Source organism: Sinocyclocheilus grahami, unplaced genomic scaffold, assembly GCF_001515645.1.
Source record: "Sinocyclocheilus grahami isolate Dianchi unplaced genomic scaffold, SAMN03320097.WGS_v1.1 scaffold1041.1, whole genome shotgun sequence".
NCBI lineage: Eukaryota > Metazoa > Chordata > Actinopteri > Cypriniformes > Cyprinidae > Sinocyclocheilus > Sinocyclocheilus grahami.
Window position 1 is genome coordinate 67,685 of NW_015506220.1, and position 18,418 is coordinate 86,102.

Genomic DNA, 18,418 nt, shown 5'->3' on the forward strand with positions numbered 1-18,418 from the left:
TGTTAACAACAGTTAACTAAATTTGGTACATGAACAATTAACACCTTTTACAGCACATAATTAATGTTAATCTTATGCTTTACTAATGCATTTTTTTAAGATCAAGAGTTATCATGCACCGACCGTGCACATAATCATAAGGTTAATAAATGCTATAAGAATATTGCTCATTGTTAGGTCATGTTCGCATTTACTAACGTTAACAAATAAGACATTATAAAATGTTACCGTGTAAAAGTCTGACGATTTTAATAACACAGAACAATTTAATAGTTTAAGAGCTCTTATCCATATAATAATAGTATTATGACAATATTATGTGTACCAAATATGTACTAAGGCTTTTGTGTAGTTGTACATTATCATCATCTTTCAGAGAGACAAACTCTTTTAGAGTTGTTTGTGTCTTTTTGTACATTTTAGTCACAAATGTTACCGATGGGGATTAAACGGGAGACACTGCTTTATCAGATCCTTCTTCTCCTCTGCAGCGTCCGCGCGCTATTGTTTTGGGGATTCCCGGCTGAACGCACATGCTGTCCAGTGTCCAGTGTCCAGTGTCCAGTGTCCAGTGTCCAGCGCTAAAGGAGCAGCGCGAACAAAGCGGCGTCCGCGGGCGCGCTGATTGGCTGCTGCGCTCTCTGAGGTCTGGAACAGCAGATGGGGTATTCCTCCTCCTCAAACTGCGATTGTTCCCGATGCGAGCACAGAAGCTCGGTTTGAGTTGGAGTGGGGAAAGCCTTGGATCGGTCCATAGCGTCGCGGATGGTAGGTTCGTTCAGTTTAGTGCCGTCTGCAGGCTTAAAAGCACAGATAAGATTCAAACCCCTTCCGAATCTGATCTGAGCGACGGGCATCGTGACATCGGGCATCTGGAGAGCAGAGATCTACGAGAGGGGGGTGGGTGTTTGTGTGCATGCTTTCATTCATGTGGGTTGTTACTCACGACTTGTTCAGACTTGGATGCTGATGTGCCCGTGGCTGTTTTATGCTGGTATGTGTTTGCAACTTTGTATCATAATGTGTAATATGATCAGTTGTGTATTGCAATTTATTGAGAATGTCTTACTGGAAATGTAATATAATATTCAGGCTTCAGATTACAATAGCATCTGTAGACTCTCGACAAGAGAAGAATATGCTGCAGTGTTTAACATTTAGAGTTGTTTATGTCCCCTGTGAGATAGCTATCTGTGTTTGCAATGGGAAAGTAACTATGGGCCTGGCGTTATATTTGGCCAGATTGCATAACCAGTCTGGTTTATCCAGAATAGTTCTCCAAAAAAAATGTAAGTTCTCTTACGGTTCACTTATGCACATGTTGTTCCATCCAAACCAGTATGACTTTCTTTCTTCTGTGGAACTCAAAAGAAGTTCATGCTGCATTTTTCTGTACGATGAAAGCATATTAACAGACTTTTGTTCATCACGGACACATTCAATTGATCAAAAGTGACAGTTTATAATGTTACAAAAGATTCTTTTCTGTTCATCAACCAGTTTTCACACTTTCTTTAAATTAAGCAGCACAATTATTTCACCATTAGCTGAGCAGTAAATCATATTAGAATGATTTCTGAAGGATCACGTGATACTAAAGATTAATGGCTGCTGAAAATCGAGGAATGCCTTGTTTTTGTAAATATGTTAAATAGAAAACTGTTATTTTAAACTGTAATATTATTTCAGACCTTTATTGTTTTTACAGTAACTTGATGAAAAACATAAAAAAAATATTATGGACCTCGACTTTCCAGGAAGGGCTGAATAATATGTGATTTGGCCTCAGGTAATCACAGCTGATATTTAGACCAGCAGCACCATTGTGGGTGTGATCCAGACTGAAATTGGATAGTTATTTCATATATTTCTTTGTCGCCAGTGACAATAGTTCTAAAAGAAGCCAAAGCATCAACCTTTGTGAGTCACAGAGACAAGCAGAGTGAGACAAATAGTGAAATGTCCCTCTGCTGTTGGACTATTGTAAATATCAGCACTCCTGGAACGCTGCTGGACCAATCAGATTTGAGGACCGGGACTAATTGTTGTATAAAACCACAAGAATTCTTTTAGGTGCCTACAAATCATGCAATTCTTGCATGAGCCATATGAAAACTTTGTTAGAAACGGACCAAAAAAATGACATGATAGTGACTAAATGATTTTCATTTTTGGGTGAACCATCACTTTTAAGAGTGATCCTCACAACTGCAGGCGGTGCCTGTGACACATTCGAGTGTGAGTGAGTCAGGGAAACATCTTCAGAGAGCTCAAACATGAGGAAAATCATGGGGGGAAAATGAGATTCCTTCTCTCCATCTTGAAACAGTTTCTCTAAACTAAACAACTGCATCGAAAAACCATTTGCTTTGATAAATGTGGATTCTTTTGGTGTTCCAAGTAAGTTATTCGTTACCAGACTAGCCTTAGTGTCTCAGTTGCAAGTTAGAATCTCAGTCTTGTTTTTGTAAATATGTTCAATAGAAAACTGTTATTTTAAACTGTAATATTATTTCAGACCTTTATTGTTTTTACAGTAACTTGATGAAAAACATAAAAAAAAATATTATGGACCTCGACTTTCCAGGAAGGGCTGAATAATATGTGATTTGGCCTCAGGTAATCACAGCTGATATTTAGACCAGCAGCACCATTGTGGGTGTGATCCAGACTGAAATTGGATAGTTATTTCATATATTTCTTTGTCGCCAGTGACAATAGTTCTAAAAGAAGCCAAAGCATCAACCTTTGTGAGTCACAGAGACAAGCAGAGTGAGACAAATAGTGAAATGTCCCTCTGCTGTTGGACTATTGTAAATATCAGCACTCCTGGAACGCTGCTGGACCAATCAGATTTGAGGACCGGGACTAATTGTTGTATAAAACCACAAGAATTCTTTTAGGTGCCTACAAATCATGCAATTCTTGCATGAGCCATATGAAAACTTTGTTAGAAACGGACCAAAAAAATGACATGATAGTGACTAAATGATTTTCATTTTTGGGTGAACCATCACTTTTAAGAGTGATCCTCACAACTGCAGGCGGTGCCTGTGACACATTCGAGTGTGAGTGAGTCAGGGAAACATCTTCAGAGAGCTCAAACATGAGGAAAATCATGGGGGGAAAATGAGATTCCTTCTCTCCATCTTGAAACAGTTTCTCTAAACTAAACAACTGCATCGAAAAACCATTTGCTTTGATAAATGTGGATTCTTTTGGTGTTCCAAGTAAGTTATTCGTTACCAGACTAGCCTTAGTGTCTCAGTTGCAAGTTAGAATCTCAGTCAGATGTGGGCGTCACATTTTCCATGCAGCAGATTGTGAAGTATAGCTGTGTTTTGTTTTCTTTGTCATACTTCTTAACTCTTGAGGGTTTCAGAAACAGCAGCAGCCATCAGAAAACACAACTGCGGCAGTGCAAACTGCTAAACACATGAACGATGGGAAGGAAGAAGAAAAGGAAGAGAGAGCAGACGTGTGACTTTCAGCATGGTTGGACGAAGCTTGTTGTCGGTTCACAAGTGTTTTCCAGGTTGCTGTGGCAATTTAAAAAATAGCAGAGCTATAGTGCTTTTTAAGAAGATGCTGGTTGGGGGAGGTAGGGGGAATGGATGTAGGCCAGTAAACATCAAGCGGAGATCTTGGCCTGGATCTTAAAGACCGAGGTTAGTGAGCGGTTGCTTTGGAATTGGACACCAAGGGGGAACTTCCAAGCCATGGGAGAGAAGAGAAGGGATGGAACGGTGGCCGTGGTTGGTTTCAAGTCATTGCAGACAATAGTATGAACAAACATGAAGTTAGATGTTATTACTTTTTATTTTATTATTAAATTAGGATTTATTACTTAAATAGTAACATGCAAACATGCAAAAAAGAGATGTCCACCAACCGAGTCTGGTCAGTTTTGGATGCTGAAGCAGGATAAACCACCACTTCCATCCTGTCTGTCCCACTTCCACAATCTTCCCAGCACCGAAACATGCACAACTCAAGTGCCAAGCAACCTTGTCTGTGTTTGAAAAACATGTAATTATTCATAATTAGGTACTTTTGTAGATGCAGAGTTGATCATTTGGAGAACTGGCAGATTGGATAGTCACATGAGTCCAAAAGACTGTGTAAAAATAGTTCTCATGCTCTTTTGCATTCATTTTTCATAGACTCCCCTGACACATTTAATGCTAGAGTGCACAGTTGCGTAAGCGTGGAAAAGTACATGGCTCTTGAAACGTGGTGCTGAAGTAGTCTGATGGCTGTTCCAGTGAAAAGCATGAAAAAGTAGCTTTTGCATCGCAGAGACTGAAGCAAGGTCATGTTGCATGGAAAACTGGAGGTTTTTTCTTTAACCGACGTTTTAGCTGAAGAGCTTGAATAAAGAAGAGATTAAAAGTGGAAGAAAAAGTTCAGATAAGATTGTGAAATGTTTTTTTCTCTTGACTTCCCCTTTTCCTTGTTCAGCATGTCTTGGATTGACTTTTTGGCCAGTTTGTGTAGAACTGTACACTACTTTGGTGTTGACAAGAATTTGTTTTTGAACAGTTTTGCTGCTTAATATTTTTGTGGAAACCCTAATACATTTTTATCAGGATTCTTTGATGAATAGAACGTTCCAAAGAACAGCATTTATTTGAAATAGAAATCTTTTTAATATTATAAATGTCTTTACTGTCACTTTTGTTCATTTTAATACATCCTTGCTGAATAAAAAAAAATCCTACTGACCCCAAAATTTAAAACGATAGTGTACATGCAAATTCATATATATTCTGATACACATATACCAATAATCAAAAACCAAAATCAATCATGTTAAATGCTAACTAAGTATGAAAAATGGATATTCACATTCAGAATTGGCACCAATATATCATGCATCCATAATCTAAACAACACCTGTCATCTGATGCCTATTATCAGCTGGCAATGACTTTTGGATGTGTATCAGAGACTAATAGCTCTTCTGTAGTTCTGGCAGGACTATATTTGGGATATGAAATATTAATGTCAGAATAAGCTGCTCTGGGTGGTTTGGTATTGAATATTTCATCATCTCCTGATTGAGTGCAGTGAGTGGTGTGTATGAAAGATGTGGCAGGGGCCACACACACACACACACACACAAATATGCTCTAATCACTACAGCTAACTGTACGCTCTGGGTCAGGAGATGGTAATGTTGATAAAAAACATGCCCATACAAGAGAGACACCCTGTTGTTTGCTCGTGGGATAATGATCTTGTGAAAGTGTAATTGTGAAGGTGTTTTGTCAGGGACTGAATGAGGCCATTACCGGTTCCATTTGGGATCTCAGTAGGACACCTGCGCTCTGTCTGTGTGTATTTGTGTGTGTGTTGGACTCTTGAGTTACATGCGTACACTAAGTAGTTCTCCTAAAGTGCTCATAATGATTAATGTCAGTGTGCATAAAGACATTGGTGAACTTGAGAGAGGCAGACACAGAGAGATAAAGGGAGGAGGAGGAGGAGGAGGCAGTGAAACCACCATTGGGGAAGTCTGAAGCCTCATGTCAGTTTCCGCTGTGCATATCAGAGAGGAAGAGTTTAGGAGAGCGAAGCTGCGTGTCACATGGGTTCAGCACTGGTTTAGCATTTAAAGACCACCAGACGATCAGCTGCAAAAGAGACGAAGGTAATGTGCGTTCAGTTAAACCTTCTTATATCTAGTTCAGGAAATCCTGTGAGACAGTAAATGGGAAGTACTATTTGCTCTGTTGAAAATGTCAGGATTTAAATCAATGTCTTATTTCAGATGAAGAGGCGAAAATGCAGGAAGGTTGTTATTTTAAGTGACTTGTATATCATTTTATCATGTAATACTGAGGACAAATGACCGTTTTCTGCATTTAAAGATATTTTTTGACCCAAAAATGAACATTCTCTCATTATTTACTCACCCTTATGTCGTTCCAAACTTGTATGCATTTCTTTTTACTGTGGTACACACACACACACATACAAAAGATATTTTAAAGAATGTTAGAACTGGTTCGGATCCCATTGCCTTCCATTGTATTTTTTCAGTGGGAAACGAAATGGTTTGATTGACAAAATTCTTCAAAATATATTATTTTATGCTCCACAAAACAAAGAAAGTCATACATGTTTGAAACAATATGATGCATTTTCATTCTGGATGAATTATGACCCAAAAATTAACATTCTCTCATTATTTACTCACCCTCATGTCGTTCCAAACTTGTATGCATTTCTTTTTACTGTGGTACACACACACACACACACACAAAAGATATTTTAAAGAATGTTAGAACTGGTTCGGATCCCATTGCCTTCCATTGTATTTTTTCAGTGGGAAACGAAATGGTTTGATTGACAAAATTCTTCAAAATATATTATTTTATGCTCCACAAAACAAAGAAAGTCATACATGTTTGAAACAATATGATGCATTTTCATTCTGGATGAATTATCCCTTTAACACTGGTTCACAAAGTTGTGAGACCATATACTAGGCAGATAGCCATTGCTATTTCCTCTCTTTCATTTCCTTTAACATTATGTTCAGTGTGAAAAAGTATCTTTAAAAAAGCTTGTTTTATTAAAGTTAGACGTGGTTTGACACCCATTCATTTTAGTTTTGTTGGCGTGACAGTTTTATACTGAATACTTTGAATAAGATACAATAAAACAGCAACAGCTAGCAGTCAGAGATGTCGAGTAGTTGTAAAAGCGGGGTAACAGTCCCCTTGTTGTCCTGCACCTGTCCCTGTCCCTGTCTCCGGAAGCTTCTGTAAAGCCTTTCCAGCTGGTGAGGAAGGAAGCCTTAAGTAGAGCCGTGTGTATTGTGCCAGGGGAACCTCCAAACATGAGTATATGTGTCAGCCATTGAGCTTTAGAGCCGGTCATTACTCTTTCATCTTTGAAATTGACACATTACATGTTCTGCATTGAAAAATGTAAAACTTTTACTTTAAACAATTCACACTGATAAAGGATTTAGACTGAATATCACTCTGAATGTGTTTTAATTGGTTGGTTGTTGGGGAACTAATGATTATGAATGAATTACACATTAAAAATGTATTCCGTCTCTGGTTTCATCTGTAATGAATCGCAAGGGACAATACTGTATTATCCTACAGCAATGATTGTATTTCAATCAATGGCATTCCTAAAACATACAAATATTGATCATTATGACGGAGCATCAGTCATAAGCAGTTTAAATGTTAAAAGTCTGATCAGATTTAAAATATCTGTTGGGGGAAGGCGGGACATTCTCTATAAATATCATTTGATTGGACAAAAAACTGTGTAGTGCAACATGACTCATCAATAGAGAAAAACATCAAATTTAAATGCAAATATTTTCTAAAAGGGAATTTGATAAGTACGTTAGCATACACTACTGTTCCAAAGTTTTGGGTTGGTAAGAATTTAAAAAAATTTTTTTTTTATGTAGTTTAGTTTAGTGTAGTTTATTCCTGTGATGGAAAAACTTGAGTTTTGAGCAGCCATTACTCCAGTCTTCAGTGTCACGTGATCCTTCAGCAGTCGTTCTAATGTGCTGATTTGCTGTTCATCAAAGTTGAAAACAGTTGTGCTGATTAACATTTTTGTGGAAAACACGATGCCTTTTTTCAAATATAGAAAGTTCAAAAGAGCAGCATTAATTTGAAATAGAAATCATTTGGATTCTTTTTTTTTAGGGTTAGGGTTAGAGTTTTTTACTTTTGATCAATATAGTGTGTCACTGCTGAATAAAAGTACAAATTTTTTATAAAATCTTACTGATTACAAACTTTTGAACTTGTGAATTTTTTGAATGGGAATGTGAAACGTGGTAGGCAAGTGGTTCTCAATTCCAGTCCTCGCGTACCACTGCTCTGCATATTTTGCATGTCTCCACGCATGAACTGTGTTCAGATTGACATGGTCCCTACACAGTGTTCATTGCTCCCTACTTCCTGCACACGGGAAATCTGTTGAAGTTTACTTCACTTCGGAACATTCATTCACGGATTTGCGCTACACTACTGTCTGCAGCATCTTCACACACAGACGAAACTTACTAGAGAAGTCTGATATAATATACATCAGTAAATAAATACAATTTAAATTCATGTCTCGCACACTTTAATGCCCTTTGAATGGAACATATACGCTCCCTTCAAACTGGAATCATGGCGGAATATCCTGTGATATCCACTTCGCAGGGCACTTCCGGTCGAATACAACAAACGTCTGAACATCGTGGCCAAAAGTTTTGGAAGTGACAAATTTTGTGTTTTGCTAAATTTGTAGATTATTTTTCCACATGTTTCTACGGTATACTGAAGAACAATGATAAGCATATCATACGTTTTACAGGCTTTTATTAGCAAAAAAATATAATGAGTCAATATTTACAGCGTTGACCCTTGTTCTTCTTAACCTCTGCAGTTCGCTCTGGCATGCTGGATATTAGCTTTTGGGGCAAATTCTGACTGATGGCGATCCATTCTTGCCTTATTAGTTCTCAGAGTTGATCACAATTTGTGGGCTTCTGCTTGTCCACTCGCCTTTTGAGGACTGACCACAGGTTCAGATGGAGATCCGGGGAGTTGCCTGGCCACGGATCAAAAATTTCAATGTAATGATCTTCGAGCCACTTCTTTATCACTCTTGCTTTGTGACATGGTGCTCCATCATGCTGGAAAATGCACGGATCATCACCAAATTGCTCATGGATCATTGGAAGAAGTTGCTCTTGCAGGACGTTTTGATACCATTCTTTATTCATGGCAGTGTTTTTGGGCAGAATTATGAGAGAGCCCACTCCCTTGGTTGAAAAGCATTCCCACACATGGATGGTCTCAGGATACTTCACTGTTGGCACAGCACAGGACTCATGGTAGCGTTCACCTTTCCTTCTCCGAACAATCGATTTTCCAGATGTCCCAAACAGTCTTTGGAGGTAACCATTGCTAACAAGAACACAATGATTGGAAGCGCTTCTTCCCTCCTTTAATAGTAATCAGTCTGCTCTTACAATCTAATTAGTATGATAGTGATTTCACAAGATTAGTACTCATTCACACTTTCACATGTGCTGCTGATATGATCAGTCAATTCATGTTAGCTGCTTATTTTGCGTCAGGATCAAAAAACAGTGAAATTTGTTTTGTTTTTTGTGTGAAAAGTTCTTTTTTTTTTGGCCAATAAAGATTTTAGCAATTATTTCAAATGCATCTGATCACTCTACACAATAATCTAGAAACAATGTGAATAAACACCACAACAGCTTAAGCAGCAAACTTTGCAAAGCACAAAATTTATGTCACTGCCAAAACTTTTGGCCACGACTGTACAAAATGGAATTGAGAACCATTGTTGTTGGTGAATTCGAAGCTAACACACATGGACTAAAGGGCACAAAACTTGAACTGATTTCATGGGGTCTTTAAATGTTTCAATCCTCTCATTCATTCCGGTATGTGCTCCATGTCTATTCTGATCCCATCCTCATGAATAGTTTACTTTCAGCTGTGACTTGCAGATGTCGGCATCACATGGGTTTGTGTGATATAGAACAGAGCATCAGTCTCTTGTCAAGAGATATCAAAAATACACGAGCTAGTGAGTGTGAGATATGCATACTTTACTTAGCTTGTTTTAGAGTTTGTTATTCTCTTACACTCTTCTTGCTCTGACCTAGATACCGAAGAGTTAATTCTTTGATGTTAACAAGAAAAGTTATCTCTCTCTTTCTCTGTTCTCCTCCCTGTTCCTCTGTCTCTGTCTCTCTAGAGTACTTCCATGCAGTCGTGGCTAAGATAAAATGGATGACAGGAATGACGGTGTGCGGGTTGGAGAGAATAAGTTCATCAGCAAGTGAGTATAAATCTTATACCAAACTCACGAGAGTTAAAATCATCCCATGATTGGGATGTTAAAACATCTGAACAACAGAAATGTGTGCTTTTTATTGTCCTGTTTTACCTCTGACAGTTCTGTAATAATCTGTTCACAATGCACAATAAGCGATAATGTACAGTCAGATGGTCATTACAGCAAAATAATACCTAGACAGGATGATCAAAGCTTTATTCTGTCACCATGACCGGCTGACTTTACATTGACAAGCTACATGGATAAAATCACAAGCTTTAAATACCATATATATATCATTTTATTCATTAAAAAATGTAACCGGAATAATGTCTGCTGAAAATTCAGCTTTGCCATCACAGGAATAAATTACATTTTAAAATATATTCAAATAGAACAGTTATTTTAAATTGTAATAATATTTCACAATATATAAATGAATATAAATGCAGCCTTGGTGAGCATAAGAAGCTTCTGTCAAAAACATTTAAAAATATCTTACTGACCCCAGACTTTTGAATGGTAGTGAATCAGGTCAATTTCAGTATAACATATTAAGAATGTTATGATTTTCTTTGGGTCATAATAATAATAATAATTATTATTAACTTAAATGTACATACATATATATATATACAAATAAATTAATGAGCAAATAAATCACAGCTTTTAAAATGCATTTTTAAAAATAGAATAAAACTAAAATCTAAAAATAATTGTTGAACAAACTTTGTTCTTTCTTAGGAGCAGCATTCTCTCTCATTTAAAGACCTACAATCTCTACTATGACGGAAAGAACCTGCAGCTGCGCCACAGAGAGGTGAGAAAGAGTTTTATACTCATTGTGTGGCAGGTGGGGAAGCGGTTGACCCCTTCTGTGCTTTCTCAATTATTTGCTATTGTCTGGGGAGTAATAACTGTCTGTGACTGGAGGGGATGTGTGTGTGGGGGTGTTAACACGGGGCTCCTTTTGTGTCTGTAAATGCAGCGTGCTCAGGTGCTCTGGCTGTGCCAAATTACTGACCGATTTAGATATGCTGTATTTATCATTTATCAGCCTCATTTATTCTAAAAGTAAAAGTTATTTGAATCTAATACTCGGGTCCATTATGTATCATCACTTCTTTTTGTCAGGTAACAAACTCAAGTATGAGTATATATGTATGCTGTATGTATTGTGCCTGCAGGAAGAGGAGGAGCTGATCATAGAAGGACTTCTCAACATCTCATGGGGTTTACGTCGACCAATCAGGCTTCAGATGCAGGATGACCATGAGCGAATCAGACCTCCTCCCTCCTCTACCTCCTGGCACTCGGGGTGTAATCTAGTCAACCAGAGGTCAGACAATGAAGCAAACACACAAATATATATAATGAGCTTGTTAACTTTCTATACATGCTGTATTGAGGAACTACTGTACACTGATGAAAAGAGAAAGAAAGTCTGATTAAAGCACAAATCTAAGAAAACTGAGAGTTTATGAATATACCTTGTTTTCAGGATGTTTTTTACTGGAAAATAAGACTGATTAATATGTAAATATACACTACCTTTTGAGGTCGGTGAGATTTGTTAAGATAATAGTTTTGAAAGAAGTCTTGTATGCTCATCAAGGCTGCGTTTAAAAAATAAAACAGAGTAAAAAGAGTAATAATGTGAAATATTATTACAATTTAAAATAACTATTTTCTCTTTGAATGTATTTTCAAATGGAATTTATGTCTCTAACGCAAAGCTGAATTTTCAGCAGCCATTACTTCAGTCTTCAGTGTCACATGATCTTTCAGTAATCATTCTAATATGCTGATTTGAGGATCAAGAAACATTTCTGATTATTGTCAATGTTGAAAACAGTTGTGCTGCTTAATATTTTGTGGAAACCTTGATGCACTTTGTTTTTAGGATTCTTTGATGAATCGAAAGTTTGGTTTCTAATAAAAAAACATTTATGTGAAATGGAAATCTTTTGTAACATAAATGACTTTACTGTCACTTTTGATCAATTAAATGTGTTCTTGCTAAACAAAATTATTACTTTCTTTAGAAAAAAACCTTGATGACCACAAGCTTTTGAAAGGTTGTGTAAAAGACTGATAAATACTGATTATTTTGCAGGACAGAATTTCCAACCATTAAACATCACTTTATTAAACAAAATGGAATTGTATATCTTATCAACCGTAGCATACAAACATTATCATCATCATAGAAACCCAGATTTCTTTCATAAGCCTAGTTCTTTAAACTCGAGTAACCTTGACATCATAGCAGCCGAGAGTTTGTTGCCATAACAACTCTATCCTTGTGATGACCATGCTTTTGGCATTCCATCAGCTGAAATGTTTTGGACGTGCGTGTTATAAATAATTCACCCATTTCTGATGTTTTATGGTTTTGATCACTTCTTGTCTATTTTTGCCTCGTGGTTCCAAATGGGGACTTCAAAAGAACTATTTATATCTGAGCGCTCCAATGCTAATATTGTTTTCAGCACCTACTGGGGGTCGCTAAACAGAATGAAAGAGCTGAGAAACTGAGCACTTACAGGCCAGAATGTTATTGATTATGTTATCTTAACAAGCAGTTCCCAGAATCATTTGATTTTGAGTCCAGTATGTGTTCACATTCATGACAGAAAGATTGTGAATGGAATTCATTTAAAAACATGTACTTGGTTGTTGTGGCATCATTTGGACAAATAATAAGACTCATTAGGGCGATTCTAGGATTTCAGTACTGAATATGGGCTGATGTTACTCAGAAAATAAGGTGTGTGTCTTACAGCATGAAAAGTTGCAAGATTAAATGTTGCTTGACTGACATTTTTTTTATTAAACCAATTAAAATGACATCTGTTGGCATTTGGGTTTTTGAAAGGCATTCAACTGATCAAAAGTGACAGAAAAGACATTTATAATGTTTTATTTATATATATATATATATATTAGGTTTTTTAACTTTTTATCAAAAAATCCTGAAATATTTTTTATTGGTTTCCGCAAAAATATTAAGCAACAACCTTTTCATTGTTGTTAATAAACAGAAATGTTTCTTGAGCACCAAATCAGCATATTAGAATGATTTCTGAAAGATCATGTAATATTATTATAATAATATTTTAGTATTTTTTGGTCAAATAATGCAGCCATTGTGAGCATTGGAGGCAAAAAAAAGTGTATAAGGTGCATTTTTGGGTGAAAAGTTCAGGAAAATGTTCACTCAAAGATCCTTGTGGATTGTGAATTTCATGTTGTGGAAGAATTCTGTTCCTCTTTACTTGTTTTCCAGTCAGGATGGTCAGAAACCGACTCCTCAAACTCCACCTCAGATGAAAGTGACGCCCCCAGAGGACCAATCAAGCAATGGCACAACAAATGACCATGAAGAAGAAGAAGGTACAACTTGCATTCAAAAAGATACATTATGTGAAACTGTGACTTGTTCTGCCTCCTCATGCTTTGTTCTCCTGGCAGAGGTGTGTGACGTCTCCGCTCAGCTTCTTAGAACCAAAAGTGATGCTGGTGTACTGAGGCGGGGCAGGAGACGGTCTCCTAGCGACCAGCGGCGAATCAGAAGGCACAGATTTTCCATCAACGGTCACTTCTACAACCACAAGGTAACTTGAGAAGAAACACTTGTGTGTGTGTGTGTGTGTGTGTGATTGTTTGAGCATATGTTCAGTCATCTCAGTCTTGCAATCTCTCGTTCCTCTTTCTCTTTTATTCAGATGTGAGTGTGTTTGTGTGATTGTTTGAGCATATGTTCAGTCATCTCAGTCTTGCAATCTCTCGTTCCTCTTTCTCTTTTATTCAGACATCTGTGTTCACTCCTGCATATGGTTCTGTAACTAACGCACGGATCAACAGCTGTATGACCACACCACAGGTGCTGCGGGTGTTACTGAATAAGTTTAAGATCGAGAACAGCCCAGATGAGTTCGCCCTCTATCTCGTTCATGCCAGCGGAGGTCAGCTGCTGTCTGCTTTTATTGTCCAGTTAATAAATGACTTGACTGTGGAACACTTAATCGCCATCTAGTGGACCGAGAACAACATGACTATTATATGATATTGGAGGCTAAAATCAATATACACTAATAATAATAACTATTATACTGCTACCAGAAGTTTGGAATAATTAAGATTTTTTAAAATGTTTTTGAAAGAAGTGTGTTATGCCTACCGAGGGTGCAAGTTAAAAAATTGTGTATGTAATATTGAGACATATTATTACAATTTAAAATAGCAGCTTTCTATTTGAATATATTTTTGAAAATGTAATTTATTTATTTAATTTATTTTAAGTAGGCATTTCACCAGTCTTCAGTGTCACATGAAATAACTATAATATATTTCTTATTCTATTTATTTATTTATTTCATATTTTTGTGGAAACCTGATACACTACAATTCAAAAGTAAGTAAAAAAAAGTGAGATGAAAAAAATGTATACAGCAGGGATGCATTTATAGTGTTCAAAAATTCTATTTCAAATAGATGCTATTCTTTTGAACGTTTTATTTATCAAAGAATCCTGAAAAACTGTATCTCAGTTTTCAACACAGGATTAAATTACATAAAAAAAGAAACCTGTTATTTTAAATTGTATTAATATTTTACAATATTGCTGTTTTACTGTCTTTTTGATTAAATAATCGTACTTTGGTGAGCATAAAAGATTTCTTTCAAAAACATTAAAAATGTTATTATTCCAAACATTTGATAAGTAGTGTTTTAGTATTAAACTTGATGTTTGTGCTACAGATATGAATGATATTAAAATGTACCTGGCTGATGTTAAAGTGGGCAACTTTAACATCAGCCTTATTTTTTGTCCCAGTATGCAACCACATATGCATACATTTTAACAACCAGAGAGCAACTCTTTGGCAACTTCCCACAACACACTAGTATCATGGTGCTGGCCAGTTTTGCATACTCAGTCACCACTTACATTTTCTGCTCTCCTATATACTGCTTACATTTCTTCATTTTCTACAGAAAATTGTATCTAATCTAGTTGTATATGTACAAAACATGTTATATATTTCAGAACGTGTTCAGCTGAAGCATATGGACTACCCGTTAGTAGTGAGAATACTTCAGGGACCATGTGAGCATGTCTGCAAGATCTTTCTCATGGAGCAGGATCTGGGAGAGGAGATTCCCTATGAAGTGAGTGTGTGTGAAGGAGGGTTGATCTACTTAGAAATTCAAGTTTATGTTCATGTTGTGATGCTGAAACTCCAGTTGCTCTCCACTGCTCTAGGTGGCGCAGTACATCAAATTTGAGATGCCTGTCCTGCAGAGTTTTATTACCAAACTGAAGGAAGAGGAGGACAGGGAGGTGCAGAAGCTGAGAAGCAGGTATGATCCAACTTACATAAGCTGACGGGAGAAATCGTGGGTTCTGAAGCTTTGAATCTGTTAAAGGGTTAGTTCATCCAAAAACTAAAATTCTGTCATTAATTACTCACCCTCGTGTTGTTCGAAACCCGTAAGACCTTTGTTCAACTTCGGAACACAATTTAAGATATTTTTGATGAAATCTGAGGGCTCTCTGACTCTCCAGTAGACAGCAAGGTAACTACCACGTTCAAGGTCCAGAAAAGTACCAAGATGATCAACAAAGTAGTCCGTGTGACATCAGTGGTTCAACTGTAAAGTTAGGAAGCGCCGCCACACACTCGCGTCATGATATGTCGTGAACGCGTGTCCAAAGTGACGCAGTAGAGACAAAAATGTGGAATAAAGTCGTTATTTTTGTTTTCTTTGCGCAAAAAAGTATTCTCGTAGCTTCGTAACTCGAAGCCCTCAGATTTCATCAAAAATATCTTAAATTGTGTTCCGAAGATGAACGAAGGTCTTACGGGTTTGGAACAACACGAGGGTGAGTAATTAATGACAGAATTTCATTTTGGGTGAACTAACCCTTTAAAGATTACTTAGTTTCATGATTCTCTGTTTCAACATCTGCTGACATTTGCAGGTAAAATGTGTAAATGCAGTGGAAAGTCAGCTGTGTACTGTACTTTGTAACAAAATGAAAATATGCCTTCAATTTCCAGTTATAATAACTTAATATACAATGTCCAGATTTTTTTTTTTTTTTTTTACATAATTTCATACTAATAAAATAGTAATGTCTCTATATCAGGGATTCTTAACCTCAACCTATTCAGAGGACCTTTGTAATAGGCTATTTCTGTTTTTTCTTTTTTTGCTGTAATTATGACAAGGCTGCTTGTTTTAAAGGGGTCATATGATGCGATTTAAATTTTTCCTTTCTCTTTGGAGTGTTACAAGCTCTTGGTGCATTAAGAAGATCTGTAAAGTTGCAAAGACTAAAGTCTCAAATCCAAAGAGATATTCTTTATAAAAGTTAAGTCAACCACACCTACCTAAAACGGCTCGTTCTAACACGCCCCCACATGTCTACATCACGATGTGGAAATATTTGCATGATGCCGCCCAAATGTTCACGCAAAGAAAGAAGGCTTAACTTTTATTCTCACTGTAGTATTGTTGACGCTGCAGCCATGTCGTGAAGGCGCTGTGTGTTTAGTTGTGAAAGCGAAACTACTTTGTTTGGTCTTCCAAAAGAGGACGATATCCACTTCGTCATGCCTAGAGCTGACCCGTGCTGGTCGCTGAGGAAATACATCATCTTCACGCTGTGAATCGCCAGATCGGCTTTCACCGTGGACGAAGCGAAGTCCAGCCCGGGGTCGTCACATGTGGTTGCCGCAAGTCTGCCGGACGCTCCTTCGTCGAATCCGCCGGCCGTGCCATTCTCAAGTACGCCCTCCTCCGCTTACTCAAGGCCGCGGTGTGTGACGCTGTTTCGTTGTGTTCGTATGGTAAGGGGTGTAACATTTCCGTCACACGCTTGAGGTATTCAGTCAATCACAACGCACTGGATAGCTGGCCAATCAGAGCACACCTCGCTTTTCAGACCGATGAGCTTTGTAAAAATCGACGCGTTTCAGAAAGGCGGGGCATAGAGGAGAAACAATAATGTACAGTATGTGGAAAATAATGTTTTTTTAACCTTAAACAGCATAAACACATTTCATTACACAAAATAATGTTCTTTTTAGCAACATCATATGACCCCTTAAGAGACCTCCAAAGCAATGATGCATTAAAAGCGACAGTCAAAATTATTTTAAATGAACTTTTTGTGATTTAATTATCCATGCATCTCTTTCTGAATAGATACAAGTATCTGCGGTGTATCATTGAGAAGCAGCTCCAGTGTTCACCAGAGGGCTCCACCTGTATGTGACGAGCACTTGCCCTTCTTCATGTCAATCAATGGACTTCCAGACAGAATTTTAGCAGCCCCTTCTGTCCTAAATGATTAGGATGCATTGATATTTGCTGACCAGTGGATGGTACATCTTATTATATAAAAATTCTTTATATTTTTCTCTACATTTGTTGGTGCTGTAGGGAATCACATGCAGGTACAATAATATAAAAGCACATTCCACTAAACCAGGGAATTTCATCATCTAGTGATAACTGGAAAGAGCAATTATAATGAGAAGCACAAAGTAACAGAGATAAATGCTTACAACTTTAGTATTATTTGTTTGGTTTAACCCATTAAAAGGGTGATGGCTGACTGATCACTTTACATGTTGGATGTTTTGAGAATATATGCGGTCTGAGCCAACCTGTTGTACCATTACAGTCTGATTACAACTCCATTTGTCCAACGTCTCTTTTAGACCGCGATTAGAAATCTTTTTGTACCAGAATGGTAAGAAGCAAAGTAAAAGACTGTGAATTTAAAGGATGATTGAAAACGGAGTGAAGCAGCACAAGGGATTGTAGCGAATGAATATGTGAATGTTGTTTGGGATGTTTGAATGGGCAAGTCAGTATGTTTGGGTATCTGAAGAGTACAGCATGGCTGTAGTTGTTACGAAAGAAAAAGAGAGCTTCATATTTTGCTTTTACATTTAGACTCTCGCACCTATGACTGACCTCTGTGTTGTCATACTTCTGGCATGTGTTTATATGATACTGATTGTAAAACTGACAATATGGTGATAATTATATTTAAATAAAATATGATCATCAAAAAATTTGAAAACCTGTTTTATTTGCACTTAAAGTGGCACTTACCACTGTTACTGGTATGAATTTGAGCATGTCTAACAGTGTTGAGATGTGATAATATGGAAGATTATTGAGGATATTTACTATCGTTTAATTGGCAGTGTGCATATGTTTAACTATTAAAACATGCAACAAAAAGAGTATTATATCATATATATATATATATATATTAGTACACTACCGTTTGAGGTCAGTAAGATTTATATATTTTTGAAAGAAAAATTATAAAGAAATTGAAGAATACCGTTATTTAGCAAGGATGCATTAACTGAAGTTTAATATTTTGGACCCCATGATGCCTTTTCACAGTTATTAATATCATAAATCTAGCAAAGTTTATATATATATATATTATATATATATATATATATATATATATATATATATATATATATACACATATATTTTTTTTTTTCAGCAAGGCATATATATATAT

At 36.9% G+C, this 18,418-nt stretch overlaps 1 protein-coding gene across 6 annotated transcripts; it reads left to right on the forward strand.

The window, feature by feature from the left end:
- Positions 1-578: 578 nt before the first annotated feature.
- Positions 579-17,847, forward strand: LOC107566021 (ras association domain-containing protein 2-like). Of its 6 annotated transcripts, none has more exons than XM_016251376.1 (10): positions 579-900; positions 9,772-9,855; positions 10,597-10,672; positions 11,040-11,191; positions 13,142-13,248; positions 13,327-13,469; positions 13,667-13,820; positions 14,906-15,027; positions 15,122-15,219; positions 17,071-17,847. In XM_016251376.1, the coding sequence occupies exons 2-10, from the start codon at positions 9,803-9,805 to the stop codon at positions 17,138-17,140; spliced, it is 975 nt and encodes a 324-aa protein (XP_016106862.1). In that variant the 5' UTR covers positions 579-900; positions 9,772-9,802; the 3' UTR covers positions 17,141-17,847. The 6 variants fall into 6 exon arrangements, with proteins under 6 accessions (XP_016106862.1, XP_016106867.1, XP_016106864.1 ...); XM_016251381.1 differs by having other exon boundaries at positions 579-772; XM_016251378.1 differs by having other exon boundaries at positions 579-768.
- The last annotated feature ends 571 nt before the right edge of the window (positions 17,848-18,418 follow it).